Source organism: Megalops cyprinoides, chromosome 21 (genome assembly GCF_013368585.1).
Source record: "Megalops cyprinoides isolate fMegCyp1 chromosome 21, fMegCyp1.pri, whole genome shotgun sequence".
Classification (NCBI taxonomy): Eukaryota; Metazoa; Chordata; class Actinopteri; order Elopiformes; family Megalopidae; genus Megalops; species Megalops cyprinoides.
In genome coordinates, this window is record NC_050603.1 from 8,074,672 (window position 1) to 8,100,102 (window position 25,431).

The 25,431-nt window shown below is 49.2% G+C and overlaps 1 protein-coding gene across 3 annotated transcripts; it reads left to right on the forward strand.

Annotated features, from left to right (window-relative positions):
• LOC118796615 (sodium/potassium-transporting ATPase subunit alpha-3) lies at nucleotides 1-25,357 on the forward strand. 3 transcript variants are annotated; one of them, XM_036555606.1, is made up of 22 exons: nucleotides 1-97; nucleotides 437-508; nucleotides 10,920-11,033; nucleotides 12,114-12,173; nucleotides 13,027-13,230; nucleotides 13,820-13,933; nucleotides 14,968-15,102; nucleotides 15,251-15,368; nucleotides 16,395-16,663; nucleotides 17,399-17,597; nucleotides 18,063-18,307; nucleotides 18,998-19,190; nucleotides 20,098-20,410; nucleotides 20,620-20,770; nucleotides 21,331-21,499; nucleotides 21,612-21,766; nucleotides 21,948-22,071; nucleotides 22,545-22,690; nucleotides 22,773-22,903; nucleotides 23,097-23,198; nucleotides 24,118-24,209; nucleotides 24,641-25,357. In XM_036555606.1, exons 2-22 carry the CDS (start codon nucleotides 503-505, stop codon nucleotides 24,667-24,669), a joined length of 3,069 nt encoding a protein of 1,022 aa, XP_036411499.1. In that variant the 5' UTR covers nucleotides 1-97; nucleotides 437-502; the 3' UTR covers nucleotides 24,670-25,357. The 3 variants fall into 3 exon arrangements, with proteins under 3 accessions (XP_036411499.1, XP_036411498.1, XP_036411500.1); XM_036555607.1 differs by lacking the exon at nucleotides 1-97 and adding an exon at nucleotides 125-147; XM_036555605.1 differs by lacking the exon at nucleotides 1-97 and having other exon boundaries at nucleotides 105-508.
• Nucleotides 25,358-25,431: the final 74 nt, after the last annotated feature.

Sequence of the window (25,431 nt, forward strand, 5' to 3'; positions counted from 1 at the left end):
CGCTTCTTCCACGGGCGGAGTGGTGCAGAGAGGAAAAAGGGAGTACTACGGCAGCTAGCGGCGCAGCGGAGGGAGACCAAATCCAAAAAACTAGGCGGTGCGGCTCGTAGCCTGAACGGCTTCGTTGCAATTGTCACAGACCAGCGAGTGAGATACCTACATCCTCGCTGGCTGTACTGCCCGTGATTATAATATTATATTAATACCACACGCATTTTAAATGTAATACACCCTCCCAGAGGTGTTCAATGAAAATACATTATCTTTTAATATATCCCCTTTCATACGCTTACACAAATCTTAGACAATCCATTTATTTCATTTATTAATTTTTATAACAATTCTGTTGCAAGTATTTTTTGTTGCAAGTGAGAGAAAATCGATTTTCAAACTAACTGCCAGTACATTTTGTCTGATTTCAACATTTTTACCTCAGTTATTCTGATCAAATTAAACCTCGAGCGGTTTCATCACCTGAAGGGAACCGAGTGACTGCGCCAGAATGGGGGTAAGACTGAAATTTCTATTTTATGTTGTAAAAGATGTAGCCAGCTAATGTTTCATTGTTGTGTTGCAGGAAGACAGAACAACCATAGGCTATTATTTATTTGCCATTTTTGCGCCTGACACTTGTGTTAATAGTTATTTGAAATAAATTTGTGTCAGATCGGATATAGTCTCCAGTTCCGTTTTACGCAAAATGGCAATGCGAGGCACAGGCTGCTACAAAAATTGGTGCGACTAATGCGTTAAGAAGCTGTGAACTGAAAATATCAATTCTGCAGCTTCAAAGCAACGGTTGAGGGAAAACCCAAGGACACGGTTTCCTTTCACTCTTGCTTTCTTCATCTGCGGCTCGTTTCTTCGTGTTGGTTCTACTGGTATGTGAAATGTGCCTAGCTATGCAAGAATGGGACTGGATGTCGAAAAAATTGCTGTGCTATATGTGGGACGATGGTGCGGTGTTCCAAATTGCGTCAGGTCTGTGTGACAGCGATGCTCCAGCGCGAGTCTGCACATCCAGCCCATGCGTCATAATGCGGTTACTGGGAGAAAAAAACGAGAACCTTCTCCATCCCATTTCCTTCTTAATTTGTGACAGATTCAGTCTCCACAATTGACTGCTTTTTGTGTATATATATTAGTAGAATGAAACGTATGTATGGTGTAGAGATTTGGGATGCTGAAGAAGTGGGAATCAGATATCATGGCTGAGGTAGAAGCGCACAGCCCAGATAGACAGCGTTACACTGCGTCAAATGCAAGCAGAGCCGGTAACCAGAACAAATTTAGGCACAGCATAGGCAGTTTAATTTCTATCAAGCTTTATGTAGACTAAGCATTGGCAGTTTTAAATGTGCGTGATGCAGTACATTGATTATAGCAAAAAATATCCAGAACGCTGCTGATGATATGATTATCTAATGAATTGCGCATCCATGTGCGCCAATTGAATTACTTGGGCTCATAGTCTGAGTTCACCTGTTTTTCGGTACGAACTCATCCGCTTTATCTCGGGGGAATCATTTCGATGCCATGACGGAGCGGATGGCGACGCGCGTTTCGCCTGTATAATGAGAGAGAGGGGGGGATGGAATGTCATGATGTCTGACACGGATGGTTCATTTGGGTGAAGTTTGCATGTATACTAATAACCTGCCAGGATCTGTTCTCTGCGAAAAACAACCAGGATGCAACGAACTGGAAAACCCTTAAACCACGAAAACACTGGCAGAAAAACTGATGGGTTGGTACCATCATCTGCCGGCACAGACACTGCGTCAAAATGGATGCTCGGTTCCCCATAATGTCCGTTGTTAGGGACATTGCGATAAGCATGTAACCGATGCATACGTAACCTATTTTACTGATTCATTGGTATTTATTTCAGCCTGTAATACCAGTTTCTTTCCATACGTTTGCAGAATAGCGTCGACATAATGCATTTCACAACGGCCACGTCAACTGAGGAAAATATATTGCTAATTATTTTCTACCACCCTTGACGTTTGTGATAAAAAGATGCACCGTCATCTACACAATCTCAACGTTTATCTCTTGGAATCAGTCACGTTCGGTCTGCTCCGTGGAGCGTTGCCTCTCACGTGATGCGTTTTGCGATTGCCCTATCGCTTGGAGCTGTGCCTTTCGTGCTGTCGGGGGGTTGGTGCCGTTGCCAAAGGGGGAATCGCGCACAACTCGGTTTCTGCGTCAAACAGGGGGCGGAGCGTGGAGAGTGGAAATTCCCGAGCAAGAGCTTCCATAGGCGGGCCCTGCGCGTGGGGAGAGCGGAGGGATGGTGAGACATTTAATCCATCAAAGCCTGGAAATCAATATACGGAGGTCAGTTCGGTGTAGGAGATGGACCAAAGACTAATTTTGTAAGGCTGTGGTGTAAGAACATTCGATAGGGGCCCCTTGCTGCTGGCATTAAGCTCTGTACCAGAGTACAGAGGAACTGTGTATGTGTGTGTGTGTGTGTGTGTGTGTGTGTGTGTGTGTGTAGGGGAGGTGGCGCTGAATGATCTCCAGGTGTGGTTTGAATGCTATTGAAGTCAGGGAGGTTGTATGTGTGAGTGGGAATTTTTGTTTTGGTAGCTGCATCACTTTGAGCAACAGAGCAGATAGATCAGAGCTCTCCGCCAGCAGGGGAGGGAGGGGGGTGTCAGTCTTGGGCCCGTTGGGGAGGACCAGTCCCTTCCTGTCGGGCCACTCTTTGCTGCGATGGGATTGGCCGGTTAGGGCGTTCTGCCACCGTGACTGTGTTGTCTTGGCCCAGACATGCAAAGCATCCTGTGGTGGTGTTCGCATTGGACCAGACTGAGATCCATAACGAGTTCATGGGTTTCAGATCCTTTTCAAAATAAATACTGTATAATTAAAAACATTTTTTTAACTGCTGCTCTTTTATTTGTGTCGCATTTCGGCTCATTACACCAGCTCCACCGGCCAGCCAGTTGCACTGACACCAGTGTGATGTGAAAACGTGCCCGTTTCAGCCTGGGTTGCGTTTGTTTTCGTTTTCTCGTTTGTGAAAATCAATTCGTCTGGGTGAACGAACCAAACGTCCCCAGAGAGGTGAGAGAGAAGCTCTTCGGAGCCGTGATCCTCTGCGGTTGAGGCTGCAGCGATGGGCGGCTGGACGCGGTCTACATTCAGAGCAGCGGCAGGGAGACGGACAACGACACGCTGCATAATGGCTCTCTGTCAATATTTGCAGTGTGATCAATGACCTGTTTGTGCCCCTGCCTTAAGCCCTCGCCGCTGGAACAGACAGACTTTTGTAACGATTCTGCGGGAGGCAACAGGGGCCAGCGCTTTTTTTGCAGACGCTTTTTTTGCCCCCCAAAAATGAGATCTGATGACCTGGAATGGTGCCGTTTTTAATGCCCGCAGACGGGCTGATGTCAAGGTGAGAGTGTGTGTGTGTTTGGCGGGGAAATGCTCTCAGGGCGGGTGAAAGGAGCGGCACTCCCGACTCTGTGTTTGCCCTGAGGAAGCCTCCCCATGGCCACTGCGGGTGGGGGAGAGTGTCATAAACACTCAGGCCGCTCTGTGGAGACGATGAGGGAGCCGCCTACCTGCTCCCTAATGCAGCCCAGCAGTCTGTCAGCTCTCACTGCACGCCTACACACACACACACACACACACACACACACACACACCTGCACTCAAACATAGAAGCTCTCACTGCATGCCTGCTGTGGGTCTGCAGCCACAGTGACCAGTGTACACACACACAGACACACACACACGCGCACACACACAGACATACCCACTAATCTGCGCGCACCCTCGTACATACATATACACACATTCACTCATACACACAGTTGTCATAAACATACACATACTCATATATACAAGACTTGTGCTCATATACATACACATGTGCATATATGTACACACACACTCATGCATAGCCGTACCCACTAATCTGTGCCCACATACACACACTCATACATACACACAAGCTGTCATACACACACACACAAGCACACACACACACACACACACACACACACACAAACACACACACACACACACACACACACACTCACACACACACAAACACACACACACACACGCATAGCTCTCACAACAGCCGTTTGTTGTGCTCAGTGTGTTTATGTGTACACTGTCTGCTATAAGCTCATCCACTCACACCATGAGTGAGTCTGGGGCACCACTGTCTGCATGAGCGGATCAGTGGGGGGGGGGGGGGGGTCGGGGCAGAGACAGATGGGGAGGGGAGGGGGTCTGTTGTGTGAGATTTTGTAATGTTACACACTGGGGGGAAATGAGGCTAAGAGGGTCTCATGAATTGATACAGGAAATGAGAGAATTAAAGAGGCGGGGGGGTGGGGGGCAAAGGCGTAGCAACAATGTCCCCTGCAGGGGATTGGTGGAGCATCACTCATGTTGGACGTGGACTTGTATGGGTTTTGGGGGGCTCATATGCCCCTCAGCCAGAGCTCCGTCCTCTGGAGGAACAGCTCAGGGGTCTGAGAGACAGAGAGACAGGGGCAGACAGTACCTTCCAGACACCGCCGCACCCACGAGAGAGGGAGATAGAGGGAGAGAGAGAGAAAGAGACAGAAAAAGGGAAGATGGAGGAGAGAGAGGAACTGAAAGAGTGAGAGGAGGAGAAAAAGGGAGTGAGAGGAAGAGAGAGAGAGAGAGAGACGGAGAGGAAGAGAGAGAGAGAGACGGAGAGGAAGAGAGAGAGAGAGAGAGAGGAAGAGAGAGAGAGAGACGGAGAGGAAGAGAGAGAGAGACGGAGAGGAAGAGAGAGAGGGGGAACGAAAGGGAGAGACAGCGAGGGATAGAGATGTGAAAGAAATTTAATTTGAAAAAAAAGAAACTGGTTGAGGAAATGAGAGAATTAAAGTCGTGGCTGGAGCATAGACTTGGCAGCAAAGACCGCTGTGGGGGACTGGTGGAGCATCACTCGCGCTGGACGTGGACTTATGTCCCCATATATATGGGTTTTGGGGGTTCATATGTCCCCGAGATGTCTGTGTGTGTGTCTTTGTGTATCTGGGGATGTCCAGCCCAGATAATAGGGGGGGTACAGTCTGTTGGCTGCTGTTCTGGGGGTCGGCAGGCCTCCCGGGGCGAGGGGGGGTGGAAAGTGCCCGTGTTTGGGCGTCGAGGGACAGCCAGCGCCTTCAGCAGAGCAGATAATGCGGCGCTGTGGGGAAGGCGCATGTGTGTGCGCATACAGGTCTTTACTGCCAGCTGAGCGAGCGCACTCCCTGCGTCTGTGTTTACAGGTATGTCTGCGGCCAGGTGAGGCCTGCCGGGCTCCCATGTCGCTGTTGTTGTGTGGCAGTGCCAATGTTCAGTGGGTTAATCCCACGCTGAATTAAGCCGTCTTAATCCCACCCCCAGCCCCGGCCCCGGCCCCACCCCCCCCCAGCCCCTGCCACGCCCACAGCAGCGGTGGCAGGGCCGCCCGACAGATGGTCCTTTGGCCTTGGGGTTACACACACTTACACGTCGCAACACGTCGTTACACGCGCACACACGCTTGTGGACACACAGTTGGTACATCGTGACCCACTCGCCGGGAGGTCGCGATGTGCCTGCCGCTGCTTACACGCAGCGCAGCAGCGAAAATGGAATGGAGCCAGTGCATTAGCGTGCACACCTCCCTGTGACAGAGCTCCAGCTCGGGGGTCTCAGAGACAGAGACAGAAGCAGACTCTTACCCTGTGTAGGCCTTCCAGACACCTCTTCACCCACAAGAGAGGGAGAGAGTGGGGGATAGAGGGAGAGAAAAGGAGAGAAACAGTGAGAAAAAAGGAGATGGAGAGGGTGGAGAGGGAGGGGAAGAGAGTGAGAGGGGGAGAAAGGAAGAGGGAAGGAAAGAGAAGGAGGGAGGGAAAGGGCGAGGGATCGAAAGTGAGGGATGGAGGGAAAGGGAGAGAGAGGGAGAGAATGAGAGAGAAATAGGAAGATGAAGGTCGAGAGAGACAGGGAGACAGGGGGAAGAGAAAGAGAGAGAAAAAGGGAGATGGAGAGAGGGAGAAGGAGAGAGAATGAGGGGGAGAAAGAGACAGAGAGCAAGAGAGAGGGAGAGATGGCAGAAGACATGGAGCGAGAGGGAGAGACAACGAGGAATAGAGATTTGAAAGAAATTAAATTTGAAAAGCTAAATGGATAGAGAGAGGAAATGAGAATTTTTATATTTTATATTCATTTATTTTCAGACGTTTTTTTGTACTTGGTTAGTTCCAAAGTACTGTCACACTCAGCCTTTTTAACAACACCACAGAACTGAAGACCATGCCTTTTAAAACCTGTGGACAGTAAGCTTACCATTCCATCCAATATGGGTCATTGAATGGGTACAAAGACGGTCTCCCGTCAGACAGCTGAAGTTATTCTTGAATCGCGTTGTTGAGTTGTGTCATTATGACTGTATCATGTTTTAGGCCAGAAATAGTTTGACATTTTACAGGTTTGCTAACGAAGTGCAGCAAAGAAGAAGATGGGCTGGCGCCATGAGCTGTTAAAATAATTAGACGCTGTCTAGGTCATTATGCAGTCGTCATTTAACACCAGGTAGCCAGCAAACCGGATTCTAATCTACTAACCTGCTCAGTTTACTCTATGCACTGCGATATCTGCGCAGTCTGCTGTATGCACTGCGATATCTGTGCAGGCTGTCACAGTCACGCTTATAGCACAGGCATGCTTATAGCCAGCACTGCCTAGCACATGCTGATACAGGGCTACAAGACCCCCAGACTCCATCTCCAACAGGCGTCCGTAACTTTCACTAATTTCACTTCGCTCTAGATCCCAATGTCATGGAAGGTCAGTTTCACACACCTTTATTCACACACCTGATTTCACACACCCTTATTAAAGCCCAGTCAGAGGTGTCTAAAGCAGAGCACCGCACAGGTTACAGAGGCCATTTCGGGACCTTCAGTGTCCCCGGTGGGGGAGCCACAAAAGGAAACCCTCTTTCCGCCGTCTAATCGGAAAGAGGCCCCTGCTGGAGCCAGGCTCAGCGGGGAAGCCCGTCTCCTCACGGCTTCTCCATCCCGAACCGCCGCCGCCTGCATCATCCGCCCTCCCCGCAGAGCACCAGGCGGAAGTTTCTAGGTGCGAACGTGGCGCTCGACAGGAAGCCGCGGCGTTGGGAAGCCCTGGCAGATATCGGGAGGATTAACGCGCGGTGGTGCAGTCCCGGCAGCAGCAGTGCAGTGGCTTCAGCTTGTGTAAAGCCTTGAGCGTCTGTCCTTTCTGAACTCCTGTGGCTGTTGTAGGTCCAGCATGGTGTCCCTCTCCCAGCAGAAACCCCAGGCAAGTATGAGTCAGATGAAGTCAGGCTGCGTTCCTCCCTTTCTGCTCACTGAAGGGTTACGTCTTATCGGCAAAGCATTGTACAGAAAAACTACAGCAGCAGTTAAAAAGCTGTTCTGTTGTTAGTGTCCAGACTGAACTGAACAGAAACACACACACACACACACACTCAGGTACATACTGACGCATTAAGGCATGACATCCCCCCTCCCTCACACAGATGGCCACATACTTCCATTGATTGAAGGGGTGACGTGTGTAATTCCTGATTAATCCAAGATGAAATCACAAATCCAGATCATCTCTGGAGCCCTGGAGACCATCTCTGAGTCCCCTCACACTTTACATGGCAGGATGCAGTGTTGCCACGGTGAGGATTCTCTTGTATTGAGGCTCTTATGAATAGGAAAGTAAAGGAATGAGCAGCTTTGACTTGTTTTCCAAAGGCACTGAATTCTACTCTATAGTGGACACGCTGTTTGCACATTGGGATAAAGTTACTTGCTTCCAGTCATGCTTTGGGGCTTTTTTTTTTGTGCTGATCGATTCTGGGAAGGACGTTCTGTTCCAGATGCGGGCGCCCATTGAGTTTTGGTTCTCGCCAGTGATTGTTTGAAATTTGAGGCTGTGCCCTCTCGCTGTACTCATGTAACCACTGCTGAGTCAATCCATAACAGCATTTAATTGGCTGTCTTGTTTGCACATTTGCATATTGGAACAAGGGCACATTGATAGAGGGTTTCATTCTTTCCGGAAGAATGCAAGTCCAGGGAAAGTGTTTGGTTGTTTGTACATTATATTTATAAATTATTCTTGAACTGAGCAGCATCTTTCAGCTTCCAAAGTTTTACTGTGACATGCATGTTAACTTCATACAGATCGCCTGGCAGGATAGCACAAGCCTCAAACTCCCCTCCTGGTTGATTAATTAGCGGTGGAATAAAGAAATTAATTAACAGGGCTGAATTAGAGAACGACTAAAGCTCTGGGGGGGGTGAGGGAGCGTTACCATGGTGCTGGGTATCATGGGATGTTGGAGGTCTGTAAGGCAGAGCCCGGTCGGTGAGGGATTAGCCATAAATGGGAGTGTGGTTAACTCCATAAGGGCGGTAAACAGGAAAGAGCAGCCAGTCATATTCCATAACGTCACTGTGGGATCACTGGGACAGTCACGAAACAGCGGTGAATATCATACAATGTCACATGTGTGTAAATGAAAATGTATCAACTAAACACAGAATAAGCTTGCAGCATGAGCTGAGAACAAAATTACCTAAATGATGTTCTTTTCCAGTTTCGTTACTGAGGGCCCATAAAAAAAGCCTCGAGTTAATTTGAAGGTGGACACCCTGAGAATCCCTGGGCACCCAGGTTTCCACCCGGATCAGTTCCGCAGCACTTTGGCTGCACCACAACGTGGCGACACAGTTTCAAATATTGGGTTGCGTTTTTTGCTCGTGAGTCCTTTGTAATTGTGTAGGTATGCAGGACTCCACTGCGTTACGTAATTGCGTAAGAGGATAGTTCTGGTGCCGGCATGTCTCCCCCCTTTAAAAAAATGTGGCACGCTTTCTAAGGTCTGCTGTCACAGTTTGTGAAGCAGACAATAAATTGAACCATACCTTAAATCCACCGCAGAAGGGTTAATGATCTTGTCAATAAAGTTTAATTTAGCCTAATTTAAATGCTGGCTACATAGCTGAAAAACCTGGTGCAGATTTTCTAAATACATTCCAAGGATCTCCATCCAGCCTATCCCATACAGGTTTTAAACATGGCAGGAACTTGGACTTTGTACAAACTGTTGCTGATGCTGAGGGTCAGTCTGACAGGATAAGGCTGATACTGTTAAGTCCGGGCTCTTAGCAAACTTATCCAGCGCTTCCTCTTTCTGTGCTAAAGTCAGCTCTTTGCTCTGCGTCTTCACAGTTGGTGTGTCACTTTCCAAGCCACTTTCCTCTTTGAGATCGTGGTTTGACCACTTGTTAAGGGTGATGAACAAGGTAAATTAAAAATAACAGTCCTTACAAGATAAAATCATTTCACTCACTTGAGAGTAGCGGAGTGGTAGGAAGTGACCAGCCAGCTCTAAACTTAGCTGTGCGTGTTGGCGAAGGTGCTGCAGCAGGAAAAAAGGGTCACGGTTATCTGGCTGTGCTAAATGAAATTTTGCAGAAGCCTGCGTGTAGCAGCAGGAAAGGAGGTGCACTATTTGTGTGTTGTGCGTTCCCACTTGTTAGGTCCACCCTAGCTCTGCCTTGCAGCATCAGGCATGAAGCTCCACCTGCTGCAGTTCCGCCACCCCACCCACTTCCGCCCAAACCCCGCCCCGGCCCCACCCACTGCACCCCAGAGCCAGCCCTGATCTGCCTCTCTCCGCCCCTCTGCAGCCATGGCTGCCTCTGTAAGCACAGCACAGAGAGGGAAGGCATCAAAGGAACCAGTGAAGGGTCAGAGCTTCACCGTCTGGTTTCCACACCTTCCTGCACGTGTTCACGTTCCGCATCTAGAACTCAAGTGAAATTCCGGAATGCGGATGACCATGCAAAAGGCAACTGAATATGATTGTGGTTTTGGATTCTGGACTCCACACAATGGGCATGAAAGTGCTTCTTTTTAACTGTGTGGGTGATGTTCATGGCCTCGTAGATAGACAATGTTGATTCATGGGCATTAGTCAGCACAGTTGCCGTGTGGAATCACCAGTCTTCACGTCACATGGGTGTGCGGGTCCAATAATTGTGTCAGAAAATGTCTGTACATGCTGCTGGGTCCTGTGACGGACAGCGAGGAAATGACCCTCAACCCTTAGCTCTTGCCGTTTGCTCTCCTCTGGTTAAACCTCAAAAGCTCACACAATCTTGCAGTGCATGCTGGGTAACTGTCACTCATTCACCTACAGGGCACCATGTTTTTGTCTTGACCTATTTCATCTGTTTGCTATTGACAGTACAGCGTTGGTTAATAAAATTGCATAAGATGTTTGCAGCAGTTTGTCCATGGCAGATAGGTATTAGAAAAAGTTTGGCAGTGTTGTACTCTTCTGGGATAATGTGCAATTTGAGTGACGTTGATGGAGTGGTTTGGGGGATTGATGGATTTGGCAGATAAAGGGGGGGGGGGGGGCAGCTGAAAGCAGGGGAGGGGGGGACATGGGGAGGGGCAGCAGGTGTGTGTGTGTGTGTGTGAGTCATTGTCTTAAGCTCTTACAGGGACTGTGTGGGCTGCTCTTTTCACCCTGCTAAAGATACAGCCCCTCATGTTTCTGTAGTACCTTGCAGTGAAGAAAGCGGTTTTGACAAAATGCTGGTAAAAAGTCAAGCCATTATATTATCATTTATAGTTTCAGGTGAATAGAACGTTTATGGGTGTGGAATTGCTCTGTTGCTGAGAGGGTCGTGAGTTGCTGCTTCAAAGAAAAGAGCAAATTAGAATTGTCGGCAATTAGTAGAATTGCCAGAAATTGCAAGTCCATGTCTCAGATCCTGAGGAACAAAGACCAGGAAGTGAGTGGCCCATTGAGAGGGTCACCCTTGAACCCGGGGTCACATGACCAGCAGTGCTGCCACGCCCTGAGAGCTTGTGTCTGTCCTCCGCAGTACGGGCGGTCAGACAGCTACCGCGTGGCCACCACGCAGGACAAGGATGACAAGGACTCCCCCAAGAAGAAGAAGGGCAAAGACCTGGACGACCTGAAGAGGGAAGTCCCTCTGGTGAGTGCTCATCGATTTCTGTGCACACGTGTAAATTTTCTGCTACAAGAAACTCCTCAGTTTTCTTAGTGAAAACAGTCACCGACTGGCAATCCCCTGCTGACTCACCTGTACACCTGCGATTGCGTTTTAGAGATAGAATGTGAAGGATGGCCATAGAACAGCGCCATTTCACTGATGAAATTAATATGCTGAAATGTTTGTAATCTTTAGCATCATCTTTATGTTAAAGAACACCGAGTACAGATCTTTAACGAATGCAGTTACTGGACTGTTCTGGAATGTTCTGGAATGGCGGTGACCACATCTAGGCCATACAAAGCATCAGTTCTACACATTACAAAACCACAAAACCAGGAGTCAGCACGGTGGCCTGACTGCCTGTCACTACAACACAAACAACAGCTCTGCTGGGCGGTCATCCCATCCCCTCAAAGACACAGAGTATCCTGAACTAACCTAACAGCGAGTAGGACCTTAAATAGGCCTTAAATTGATTAGTTCAGAGGGTCACAAACCTCAAAGGCTTCGAATGACCATCTCTGTGAGGAATACATCAGCTAAATGACATTGAAGGGCTACATCCCTCTGTGTCTGCCCTCTGTGGCTGGGTATGTCGATAAGCTTTTATTGTATCATGTTCCTTTGTGTCGGTAAAATCCGGACATCAGCTCCATTCTTCGATCAGAGAGCGCCGGTTCGATATTACAGGTGGGTTTCCTGCGCGTTGGATTTGAAGGTGTGCTGGTGTCCTCCATCTCAAGACTTATCGTCATTCTGGGTTTCACAGTGCATGAAGGACACAGAAATGGGCATGGGTTCAAGGGATCGTCAGATGACAGGGAAACGTAGGCCGTACTGGAAGGGTCAACCAGCCCTCTACGTTCTAACATTGTATGTGTTTATACGGTGCCATGATACTGACGAAGCAAGCTAATAGACAAGCAGGAATGTTTTTCAGCCATTGGCACTGGACACAAAGACATCCACATAGCGCCCCTCTACCCCGTCTCACCTCTTCCGTATTTCTCTCTTTCTTTCTCCGCTTCTGCCTCTTCCTCCCTCTCTACACTATGCCAGACGGAGCACAAGATGTCTGTGGAAGAAGTTTGCCGGAAATACAACACAGACATCGTCCAGGTGAGTGGCTCGGTGTCCCGGCTGCGATGGACACAAGAACACCGGGTTCTGTGACACCGAAACCCACCGCCTCACTGAATGTGGACAGACAGCTCACTAGCTCTGGCTGCTAGCCAGGGCAGTGTGTATTGTGCTTTGTGATGTAAAATTCACAATGCCAAGGGATGAATGAATATGTTACTTTAATCAAGAACATGTTAGAACATAAAATAAATGAGGAAGTTTTAGGATTTTTTTAATTGGGCAAATATATCAATCACTCTTCTGTTTGTCTAGCTGTCTAACACACGCACACACACACACACACACACATACATGGACTGTACATATTCTTGTAGTTAGCAAGCTGGGTAGTTGGACTGATGTAACTAGCTAGCTAAAGTTGGGCATGATTTCACTCACACAAAAAAATCCAGCAAAATAAATGATTATAAATTAGAATTATGTTCCAAATAAACTAACTCGATGTATCATTCTGGCTGGCTCACCGGTTCCAACAACTCCAGCACTAGTAATTACCTCACTACCAATCTGTTTCAGCAAGCAAGCTAGTCATCCTTGAGCTGAACACTTGTCCTTTCATGAACAAGAAATATGATGTGTGGTACAGTGCTGCCACCTATTGTTGCAGAGAGTGAACTGAAACAATGCAATGTACATCTGGGAACATTTTTGATTTTCATGAAAGTGTAAATTGTACACTGAATTGAATTTGAAGGATTATTGCAAGTTAATAAATTTGAATTTAATAAATGTTAGGATAATTTAATTAATGATGTGTAAAACTTTATGGACGCAAAATAAATGGGATTCTATGTGATGGTAAATTACACTCTCACCGTCTTTCTCTCAGGGTCTGACCAATGCCAGGGCAGCAGAATACCTGGCTCGGGACGGGCCCAACGCCCTCACCCCGCCTCCCACCACGCCTGAGTGGGTCAAGTTCTGCCGCCAGCTGTTTGGCGGCTTTTCCATCCTGCTGTGGACGGGAGCCATCCTCTGCTTCCTGGCCTATGCCATCCAGGCGGCGACTGAGGACGAGCCTGCAGGGGACAACGTGTGTGCCCCCCCCCCCCCCCCGAAAGAAAATAAAAAGATGTATGAATTTGTAACCTGCGCATTGAGAGTGAGGCTGGATGGCTGAAATGGCATTCCCAAAGTAGCCGTGTTTAAATTGAGATACCGTGCACCTGCCTGGGGCCTTTGAGAAGTATATCCTCTGAAAATGGCACTGTGTAAGCCAGATCACCTATGTATTGTCTTCGTCATCTCCAGACGTGTTCACTTGTAGCGAGAGAAGACATGCTAGCCAGTCTCCGTGCTTTGAGTTTGTAGTAAGCGTTGACTGAATAGTGATTGCTGGCGAGACGCATAGTAGAGCGTGGGTGACAGAAACTGGTTTTATGAGTCACAGTTGATGGTTTGTCTGAAGATAATAATAAAGTCATTAAAACAGGTGAAGCAATTTAGTAGTCCCAGCTGCATTGGGTTTCTCTGGCTATCAGCCAAGCTTAGCCTCAGCTTCAGCAGGTCTTCAGGAGAGGTCCAGTGAGGTGGTGTTTTGGATGATAAGTGATCTCTCTCTCTCTCTCTCCCCTCTCTCTTTCGCTCTCTCTCTCTTCCTCTTGCCATTCCATCTCCCGCAGTTATATCTTGGCATCGTGCTGTCCGCTGTGGTCATCATCACTGGCTGCTTCTCCTACTTCCAGGAGGCCAAGAGCTCCAAAATCATGGAGTCTTTCAAGAACATGGTGCCCCAGGTACAGAAAGCAGCCTCTGACACGATCCCTCCCTGTGAACAGGGGCCTCCTCTCTCTGTCTGAGTGGTTCAGTCTCAGTGGATACTGTGGCTTCTCTGTTGACCAAATATGTGTGTCACTCTGCTTGTATATGTGCTTAGTTTATCTGCAGGGTCAGTATGCCCGTGTGTTCAGTGTGTGGTCAGCATGGATGTGTGGTCAGTCCATCTGGGTTGTCAGCATATGGTCATTGTTTTGCTGCGGTCAGTGTGGTCAGTGTGTCTCTGTAGTAAGTGTGTGGTCAGTGTGTGTGAGGTCACAGTGTTGGTGTGGTCAGAGTGTGGTCAGTGTGGGTGTGTAAAGTCACAGTGTTGGTGTGGTCAGTGTGGTCAGTGTGTGGTCAGAGTGGTTTCAGAGTGTGGTCAGTGTGTGGTCAGAGTGTTCTCAGAGTGTGGTCAGTGTGTGGTCAGAGTGGTTTCAGAGTGTGGTCAGTGTGTGGTCAGAGTGTTCTCAGAGTGTGGTCAGTGTGTGGTCAGAGTGTTCTCAGAGTGTGGTCAGTGTGTGGTCAGTGTGTGTGAGGTCACAGTGTTGGTGTGGTCAGAGTGTGGTCAGTGTGGGTGTGTAAAGTCACAGTGTTGGTGTGGTCAGTGTGGTCAGTGTGTGGTCAGAGTGTTCTCAGAGTGTGGTCAGTGTGTGGTCAGTGTGTGTGAGGTCATAGTGTTGTGTGGTCAGTGTGGTCAGTGTGGGTGTGTAAAGTCACAGTGTTGGTGTGGTCAGTGTGGTCAGTGTGTGGTCAGAGTGTTCTCAGAGTGTGGTCAATGTGTGGTCAGAGCGTTTTCAGAGTGTGGTCAGCGTGTGGTCAGTGTTCTCAGAGTGTGGTCAGTGTGTGGTCAGAGCGTTTTCAGAGTGTGGTCAGCGTGTGGTCAGAGTGTTCTCAGAGTGTGGTCAGTGTGTGGTCAGTATTCTCAGAGTGTGGTCAGTGTGTGGTCAGAGCGTTTTCAGAGTGTGGTCAGCGTGTGTTTCTGTAGTGACCCCTCTCCATGCGTTCTCTGCAGCAAGCCCTGGTGATCCGTGAGGGGGAGAAGATGCAGATCAACGCTGAGGAGGTGGTGGCCGGAGACCTGGTGGAGGTGAAGGGAGGGGACAGAATCCCAGCTGACCTCCGGATCGTCTCCTCCCACGGCTGCAAGGTGCGTGTCCCTCTCGCGCGACACACTGCTGTTTACACTTTAAAGCGTGTGCAGGGGTGTAAACACGTCTGCAGAGATGTATTGTTTACCCATGAGGTCTCAGCTCCGCAGGGATGCCATGCTGAAGAGCTGTGTGTGTTTCTGACAGGTGGACAACTCCTCCCTGACCGGCGAATCTGAGCCCCAGACCCGGTCGCCTGACTGCACCCATGACAACCCTCTGGAGACCCGCAACATCGCCTTCTTCTCCACCAACTGCGTAGAAGGTGCTGTCACCATGACAACCGCATCAGCATCCATTTCTCTGTCTCTGTCCTACATTTCGCCTCGCTCTGTCACATCCTGTGAGCCAGCTGAGCTGAAGGTGCTGTCATGGCAACAGCATTTTTCTCCATCTTCTCTGTGTGTCAGTCAGTCTCTCTCCCTCTCTCTCTCTCTCTCTTCCTCTCTCTCTCTTTTTCTCTCTCTCTCTCTCTCTCTTTCTCACTGTGTCTTTCAGTACAGATGCTGTGGTATATAAAGTAATGCATGTGTCTGTTTTGGATGCATGATTTTCTGCAACGATTATGAGACCTCTAGATCTTCTTGGATCTCAAACCTGTTCACATGCTATTAGTTAGATGTTATGTGTTTCCAATTACTCACAAATGCTAAGAGACAATCATTTGTGCTTTCAGATTTTCAAAAAAATCACATCAAACATGTGGAATATTTCTCTGGTATTTTTTTACCATACATACAAAATCAAATCAACATTTTAGTCAGGATGAAATTTGTTACGATCTAGCCACACATAAGTATTGATATATGATATTATCATGATGAAGTTCATCATAAAAAAATACTCTTTTAGATGGTACTCACAAGCTGACATCCAATCCACTCTGGATAAAATGGAACATTGTAAACATTTTTTATGAACACATAAAAATGTTTGCAAAATTAAAATAAAAAGTAGTTCGGATAATATAAGAGAGGCCCAGCAGAGGGTGTTGTACATGTGTTTGAAAAACCTGGCAACTCATGGCATCTATTCACCAACGTTACTTTTAAAAAAAGAGGCAGGACTTAAAGGCCTAGATATATCAATCAAAGGTGCAGCCCCCTTTCACAAACACAGATCTGTCTTTTTTTTACCAACAAACTCAATGTCTCTGTGTTAATGAGTCTGTGTGCCTCAGCAGAGAGTTGGAACACCATGTTCTCGTCACTGTTCTCTGAATCGCTATCCCAGCGTGAGCACTGACAATCTCCCCCCCCCACCCATCCCCCCCACCCCCGACTCGGCACAGGTACGGCACGTGGCATCGTGGTCTGCACCGGGGACCGCACGGTCATGGGCCGCATCGCCACGCTGACGTCCGGCCTGGAGACCGGCAAGACCCCCATCGCCAAGGAGATCGAGCACTTCATCCACCTGATCACGGGCGTGGCCGTCTTCCTGGGCGTCACCTTCTTCATCCTCTCCATCGTGCTGGGCTACACCTGGCTGGAGGCCGTCATCTTCCTCATCGGCATCATCGTGGCCAACGTGCCCGAGGGGCTGCTGGCCACCGTCACGGTGAGCGGTCCCCCCTGCTCTGCGCGCGCGCGTGTGTGTGTGTTTTGGAGGGGGGCGTTGGGGGAGGTAACTGCTCGGTGACTCGGCAACACTGCCCTGTCCCCTTCTCAGCAATATAGCCCAGTGCTAAGGAGCAGGGCTTGTAACTGAAAGGTTTCTGGTTCAGTTCCTCACTGGGGCACTGCTGCTGTACCCTTGGTCAAGGTAATTAACCTACAATTGCCTCAGCAAATATCCAGCTATATAAATGGATAAAATGTAAAAACTGTAACCTTTGTAAGTCGCTCTGGAGGAGAGATAAATGACAATAGTGTAATCTGCTGTGGCTTTGGAAAGTATAGAGACCCCTTTACTTTTTGCACACTTTGTTGTGTCATAGACTTAATCTAAATTGGATTAAATGTATTCTTTTGTCTTTTTTCAGTCTACACACAATAGCTCATAATGACAAAGCAAAAGCTTTTTTAGAAATTTTAGCAAATTTATTAAAAATCAAAAACTGAAATATCTCATTTGCATAAGTGTGCACTTGCAAAGTGAAAAAAGTGAAGGGGTCTGAATATTTTCCAGAGCCACTGTATGTAATGTAATCTCTCACTCTCTCTGCCTGTGGAAAGGAGTTTGTGATGACGGTGACAGAGTTGTCACTGCACTATGATGTCATGCTGCATCCGGCCAATCAGCTGACCTTCACACATGCTTCCTGTTACTCTGCCCCTCCCCCTCCACCACCAGGTGTGTCTGACCCTGACAGCCAAGCGCATGGCCCGAAAGAACTGCCTGGTGAAGAACCTGGAGGCTGTGGAGACCCTGGGCTCCACCTCCACCATCTGCTCCGACAAGACCGGAACCCTGACCCAGAACCGCATGACCGTGGCCCACATGTGGTTCGACAACCAGATCCATGAGGCCGACACCACAGAGGATCAGTCCGGTGAGACATGGAGGAACATCACAGCATTGCAGATACACACACATACATGATACTACAGCCAGGACAATCACAGTACTGTCGTTGTCTTTAGGTTTTAGACATTTTATTAAACAGCTAATTAATCCTTGGAGACAATTGCTTCAAATTTAAGCAGCAGATTCTGAGCAAAGTACAAAGAAATTCTTTTGTTTCAAAGAAGAAACATTTTTTTCTTAGCGAAGACATACCTCCAACAATGCATTTCCTTCACCGATTCTTACAGCAGAAAAGTGTAAAAACCAGATAAGCGTTCATTTAACAGCACAGTCACCCAAAAGAGAAGGACAGGACCAGGCCTAGGCCTGGGAACCATTGTGCTGAAGCATGCCCAGAGCAGGGCAGGTAGAATGCCCAGACTGTGGAGCAGGAAAGTGTGAGACACACCAGAGGACTGGATTATCACTCTCTCCCCCCCTGCCCCCAAAGGCACCTCCTTCGACAAGAGCTCCACCACGTGGGTGTCCCTGGCGCGCATCGCCGCCCTGTGCAACCGCGCCGTGTTCAAGGCGGGCCAGGAGCACATGCCCATCCTGAAGCGCGACGTGGCGGGCGACGCCTCCGAGTCGGCCCTGCTCAAGTGCATCGAGCTGTCCTGCGGCTCCGTAAAGGCCATGCGCGACAACAACAAGAAGGTGGCCGAGATCCCCTTCAACTCCACCAACAAGTACCAGGTGAGATGCGCCGAGGTGGCGCTGCACTTTTCCAACCGCACCACCGAGGGAGAAGCACTGGGACAGCATTGCCACTGCTGAATCCGTTACAGATCCGCTACAGAATGCAGCTACAGATACAGAGAGACCAGTGTACACAATCTCAGCCTGTCAGAACTTTTGACACACCTGATTAAGATTGTGGAAAACATGCATTCAAAGACGTTTTGATCTAAAGACTTAAAATGCTTAAATGCTTGAAATTTGTTTCTTAGGTAAATATAAATAGTGAAGTTGATGCCTGTGCATGAATTTCTTTCCAAAAAAAATTTTATTTAAAAAAATATTTTTTGGCTACATTGAAGAATCTAAAATATAAGATAGTTTTGATTTGTTTAACTCTTTTTTGGTGACTGCATAATTCCATTTGTGTGATTTCATAGTCTTTTTTCTAAAATGTGGAAAATAATAAAAATAAAGGATAACAGTTGAGTCCAAACCTTTGACTGGTACTGTACATTGACATTTTAGCAGGGGCTCTGGCAGTACTGAACAAAAAGAGATACATACCATACATACCCCTATACACATTGCAGTTTACTGTCTATCTCCACCCTCTCAAATCCCTGCATCAGACAGTACTGTGTTTGAGAGTGGTAGGTGTTTATGGGACACCTGAGACATTGTCCCTGTCTGTGACGCCCCCTCCAGCTCTCCGTGCATGAGACCGAGGACCCCAATGACAATCGCTACCTGCTGGTGATGAAGGGCGCCCCCGAGAGGATCCTGGACCGCTGCTCCACCATCCTGCTACAGGGCAAGGAGCAGCCCATGGACGAAGAGCTCAAAGAGGCCTTCCAGAACGCCTACCTGGAGCTGGGGGGCCTGGGGGAGAGGGTGCTGGGTAAGAGAGAGAGGGAAAGGAGGGCGTTCTGGAGGAGAGAGAGCCCTGAGTCAGAGAGAGAGAGCAGGGGGTTGTGGAGGAGAGAGCCCTGAGTCAGAGAGAGAGAGAAAGCAGGGGGTTGTGGAGGAGAGAGCCCTGAGTCAGAGAGAGAGAGCAGGGGGTTGTGGAGGAGAGAGCCTTGAGTCAGAGAGAGAGAGCAGGGGGGTTCTGAAGGAGGGAGCCCTGAGTCAGAGAGAGAGCAGGGGGTTGTGGAGGAGAGAGCCCTGAGTCAGAGAGAGAGCAGGGGGTTGTGGAGGAGAGAGCCTTGAGTCAGAGAGAGAGAGCAGGGGGTTGTGGAGGAGAGATCCTTGAGTCAGAGAGAGAGAGCAGGGGGTTGTGGAGGAGAGATCCTTGAGTCAGAGAGAGAGAGCAGGGAGTTGTGGAGGAGAGAGCCCTGAGTCGGAGAGAGAGAGCAGGGGGGTTCTGAAGGAGGGAGCCCTGAGTCAGAGAGAGAGAGAAACCAGGGGGTTGTGGAGGAGAGAGAGCCCTGAGTCAGAGAGAGAGGGGGGAAGGGGGTTCTGAAGGAGAGAGTTGTAAATCTAATAAGAGAAAGAAAGCAGGGGGTTCTTGAGGTGCTGGGTCAGAGAGAACGAAAGCACTGGGTTCTATGGGATGAGATTTTGGGGTGGGTGGTAAGAGGAGTAGTGCAGGTGTGTGGTCGGAGTGGACAGGAAGGAGAGCTGGGAAGAGGAAGAGGGGATTGCTAAGTGATGGGCAGGTCTTTTGGAGGGCTGATCAGTCAGTGAGAGACAAGGAGCTTATCTTCAGGTGCTTCAGATGGATGCGTGGATGAGCAGAGGGCACTGGTGATGATGGGGGAGATGACGGGTTTCTCTGTCACCTTTAACGTCCCCTTCTCCACACCCAGGTTTCTGTCACCTCTTGCTGCCTGAGGACCAGTACCCCAAGGGTTTCGCCTTCGACTGTGATGACGTCAACTTCCAGACAGACAACCTGTGCTTCGTGGGGCTGATGTCCATGATCGACCCGCCCCGTGCCGCCGTGCCTGACGCCGTGGGCAAGTGCCGCTCCGCCGGGATCAAGGTCATCATGGTGACCGGGGACCACCCAATCACAGCCAAGGCCATCGCCAAGGGCGTGGGCATCATCTCTGAGGGCAACGAGACTGTGGAGGATATCGCCGCCAGGCTCAACATCCCCGTCAGCCAGGTCAACCCCAGGTAACACACATACACACACACATACATAGACACACACCTGTTGGTTAGTTAATTCCAGGTAAATAAACACACAAGTAGTAACCTTTATTGCACACCTCACTTGGAGCCATTATGAAAATTTGCCCTGATTTTGACACTCGTGGACCATCTCCAGTGACACAGCGCTCAGGTGATGTGCGTGTGTGTGTGTGTGTGTGTGTGTGTGACAGGGATGCCAAGGCCTGTGTGATCCATGGCACAGACCTGAAGGACCTGACCCAGGAACAGATGGACGAGGTTCTCAGGAACCACACAGAGATTGTCTTTGCCAGGACGTCCCCCCAGCAGAAGCTCATCATTGTGGAAGGCTGTCAGAGACAGGTGACCTGCGCACCGCACCGCCCTGTACCACAGCCCCACATCACACCACTGCACTGCTCTGTACCGCACTACAACCCCACACTACACCACTACACTGAACTGTAACCCCACACTACACCACTACACTGCTCTGTACCCCACACCCCACCACTCCCACGTCACACTACACCACTACCCTGGGGTGGTAGTGTGGTGTACTGGTAAGGAGCAGGGCCTGTAACTGAAAGGTGGCTGGTTTGGTTCCCCTGTTGGGGCACTGCTGCTGTAATCTTGGGCAAGGTACCTAACCCACAGCTGCCCCATTAAATATCCAGCTGCATAAATTTATAACATGTAAAGATAACCTATCTAAGCCGCTCTGGATAAGAGCATCTGCTAAATGCCAATAATGTAATGGAACCTACTGCTCTGTATCACACCACAACCCCACACCACACCACCCCACTGCACCCCCAAATATCACACCACACTGCACCGGAATTGCCCAACAGATAAGCCACCGTAAGCCATCAAACCTCCCTCTGTGGTGACCCCTTCTCTGTCGCGTGCCTGTCTCTTAGGGGGCCATCGTAGCCGTGACAGGGGACGGTGTGAATGACTCTCCTGCCCTGAAGAAAGCAGACATTGGTGTTGCCATGGGGATCTCAGGCTCAGATGTGTCCAAGCAGGCTGCCGACATGATTCTATTGGACGACAACTTTGCCTCCATTGTCACAGGCGTGGAAGAAGGTAGGGAGGGGACAGGGGGGTGGGGTGGATCGTCCTGAGAGAGTGTCACCTTGAGTAGAGGGGACAGGTGTGAGCTGCAGGTGACACAGTCTGTCCCATCTCTTCCCTGCAGGTCGCCTGATCTTTGATAACCTGAAGAAGTCCATCGCCTACACCCTGACCAGCAACATCCCTGAGATCACACCCTTCCTCTTCTTCATCATGGTTAACATCCCACTGCCACTGGGCACCATCACCATCCTCTGCATTGACCTGGGGACCGACATGGTGAGATACACACACTGCACACACACACACACACACACACTGCACCCACCGCACAGATGCACACATTGTCAGAAGAAAATATCGGGGTGAGGTGTTTCATGCAGATAAACACCCACATGCAGGCACTAAACCGCATCTGCACCTGATCCACCTGAATAGTTTGACTTCTCCGTCTCCCCAGGTGCCAGCTATCTCCCTGGCTTACGAGGCAGCCGAGAGTGACATCATGAAGAGACAGCCCAGGAACCCTCGCGTGGACAAGCTGGTGAACGAGAGACTGATCAGCATCGCTTATGGACAGATCGGTACGCCCCCCCCCCCCCCACCCTCTACAATGAAACCCACTCTGGCCTTTTCTCTGGGGCTGTGTGTCCCAGTGTGGACTGGTTAAGTGAAAAGATAAGTTCCCCCAGAGGGAGCTTAATGAATGCTGGGAGAGATGGGGTAACAGGGGACAGGACTCAAACACACAGTGTTCCTGTATGGCATTGCCATAAACATCCTTCTCTCTCTCCCTCTCTCCCTCTCTCTCTCTCTCTCTCTCTCTCTCTCTCTCTCTCTCTCTCTCTCTCTCTCTCTCTCTCTCCCTCTCTCTCTCTCTCTCTCTCTCTCTCTCCCTCTCTCTCTCTGTCTCTTTCTCTTTCTCTCTCTCTCTCTCCCTCTCTCTGTCTGTCTCTTTCTCTCTCTCCCTCTCTCTCCCTCTCTCTCTCTGTCCCTTTCTCTTTCTCTCTCCCTCTCTCTCTCTCTCCCTCTCTCTCCCCCTCTCTCCCTCCTTCAGGTATGATCCAGGCTCTGGGGGGCTTCTTCAGCTACTTTGTGATCCTGGCGGAGAACGGCTTCCTGCCCTCGTTGCTGGTGGGCATCCGCCTCAACTGGGACGACCGCTCCATGAACGACCTCGAGGACAGCTACGGCCAGCAGTGGGTCAGTACCCACACCCAGCCCATCTCCGTTTCTCTCTCTCTGTCTCTGAGTCCCTCTCTGACGCCTTCTCTCTCCCTGCCAGACCTACGAGCAGAGGAAGATTGTGGAGTTCACCTGCCACACGGCGTTCTTCGTCAGTATCGTGGTGGTGCAGTGGGCTGATGTCATCATTTGCAAGACCAGACGTAACTCCGTCTTCCAGCAGGGCATGAAGTGAGTACTGGGGAGTGCTCGGCCGCTCTGTGTCTCTGCGGGCCTTTCTCTCTCCCTCACTTGTGAATGAACACGTTCAGTACCTTTATATAAGTCTGTTAGTGTCTCTGTCTTTATTTGCCTTTCTCCTTTTCTCTCTCATGCATAAATGTGTCCAGTACCTCTGTCTGAGTCTCACTTGTGCCCCCTACAGGAATAAGATCCTGATCTTTGGCCTGTTTGAGGAGACGGCCTTAGCTGCCTTCCTGTCCTACTGCCCCGGGATGGATGTGGCACTCAGGATGTACCCCCTAAAGTGAGTGACCCAAGACCACGTGCCTCCTGTTCTCATACACAGACACACTGCCTGCCCTATCTACCTCCTGAAGGAGAGTCTAGGGGCTGTGTGTGAACCTGACTCTCTGCTCGGGTCTTTCTCATTGTGACTGTATATAAGCCAATTTCTTTGCTCATGTCTCTCTCTCAGTGTGTGTAAGACAGTTTCTCTGCTCCTGTCTCTCTCTCTCAGCGACTGTGTGTTAGCTCTGCTGCTGTCTCTCTCTCAGTGACTGTGTGTAACACAGTCTCTCTGCTTCTGTTTGTCAGTGACTGTGTGTAAGACAGTTTCTCTGCTCCTGTCTCTCTCTCTCTCAGTGACTGTGTGTTAAGTCTGCTCCTGTCTCTCTCTCAGTGACTGTGTGTAACAGTTTCTCTGCTTCCGTCTCTCTCTCTCAGTGACTGTGTGTAACACAGTTTCTCTGCTTCCGTCTCTCTCTCTCAGTGACTGTGTGTAACACAGTTTCTCTGCTTCCGTCTCTCTCTCTCAGTGACTGTGTGTAACAGTTTCTCTGCTTCCGTCTCTCTCTCTCAGTGACTGTGTGTAACAGTTTCTCTGCTTCCGTCTCTCTCTCTCAGTGACTGTGTGTAAGACAGTTTCTCTGCTTCCGTCTCTCTCTCTCAGTGACTGTGTGTAACACAGTTTCTCTGCTTCCGTCTCTCTCTCTCAGTGACTGTGTGTAACACAGTTTCTCTGTTCCTGTCTCTCTCTCTCAGTGACTGTGTGTAACACAGTTTCTCTGCTTCCGTCTCTCTCTCTCAGTGACTGTGTGTAAGACAGTTTCTCTGCTTCCGTCTCTCTCTCTCAGTGACTGTGTGTAACACAGTTTCTCTGTTCCTGTCTCTCTCTCTCAGTGACTGTGTGTAAGACAGTTTCTCTGTTCCCGTCTCTCTCTCAGGCCCAGCTGGTGGTTCTGCGCATTCCCCTACAGTTTCCTCATCTTTGTTTACGATGAAATCCGAAAACTCCTCCTGCGCAGAAACCCCGGAGGTACTGGCCCAGAATGTGCCAGAAATGCTCATACTCACACAAACAAACACACACACACACACACACACACACACACACACACACACACACACACACACACACACACACACACACACACACACACACACACACACACACACTGACACATACACACACACACACACACACACACACACACACACACACACACACACACACACACACACACACACACACACACACACACACACTGACACATACACACACACACACACACACACACACACACACACGCACTCACACAAACACAAACACACATATGCACACAAATACACACATGCGCGGACACACACTCACAGACACGCACACTCACACATCGATCCACTCACACACAGCCATTTGTCCTTTACCCAGGCATTGACACCCCTGTCTCTCTCTCTTTGTCTCTGCAGGTTGGGTGGAGAAAGAAACATACTATTAAATAATCAGACCATCCTTTACTCATCCCCCTCCATCCCCCTCCCCCTCCCTCTCTCTTTCTCCTTCCTCTCTCCATCTCTCTCAACACAACATACAAAAAAAAACAACACTAGCCAACACCATGAGTACTGCCGTCCCTTGCCCAGAGCCAGAGGGGACGAGAGAGGACCAACACCGGAGAAGAGAGGACAAGACCATCTACCGCCCTCTTCTTCTCCCTCTCTCCACCGTACCCAAAGACTACAGTATAGCACCTTCCACCAGAACTGTTACAGTCTTTATATCCTCTTCTAATACTGTTCATATGTGCTACTACACTGCTGTGTATATGGATAAAGCTGGTATTACACTACTCTATCTACAAATGGCAGCTGTATATTGGTTATGTAGAGTGAAGGAGCCCTTGTGTGATGTGAATGTCTCAGTTCTGTGAATATGCCATCCCCCCCCCCCTCCCTCCCCTTTTCCTCTCCTCCATTGTTTCTTCATATGCCCCCCCCACCTTCATTTCCCACAACATACACAAAAAAATGACCACAAGAGCCAGTGTAAAACGTGACCAATCATATACAGTAATACTCGCCTCCTTCAGCTACAGAGGAAAGGGGGAGTGTTCTTACACCCCTCTGCATTTTCTCCTCTTTCCTGCCAGTTCAGTCACAGTGATGTAGGTTTTTTTTTTTTTTTTTTTTTTTATAGCTGAGACTGAATGATTTTTAATACGTATTTATTATTTCAGACATGTGTGTGAGAGTTGCTTCAC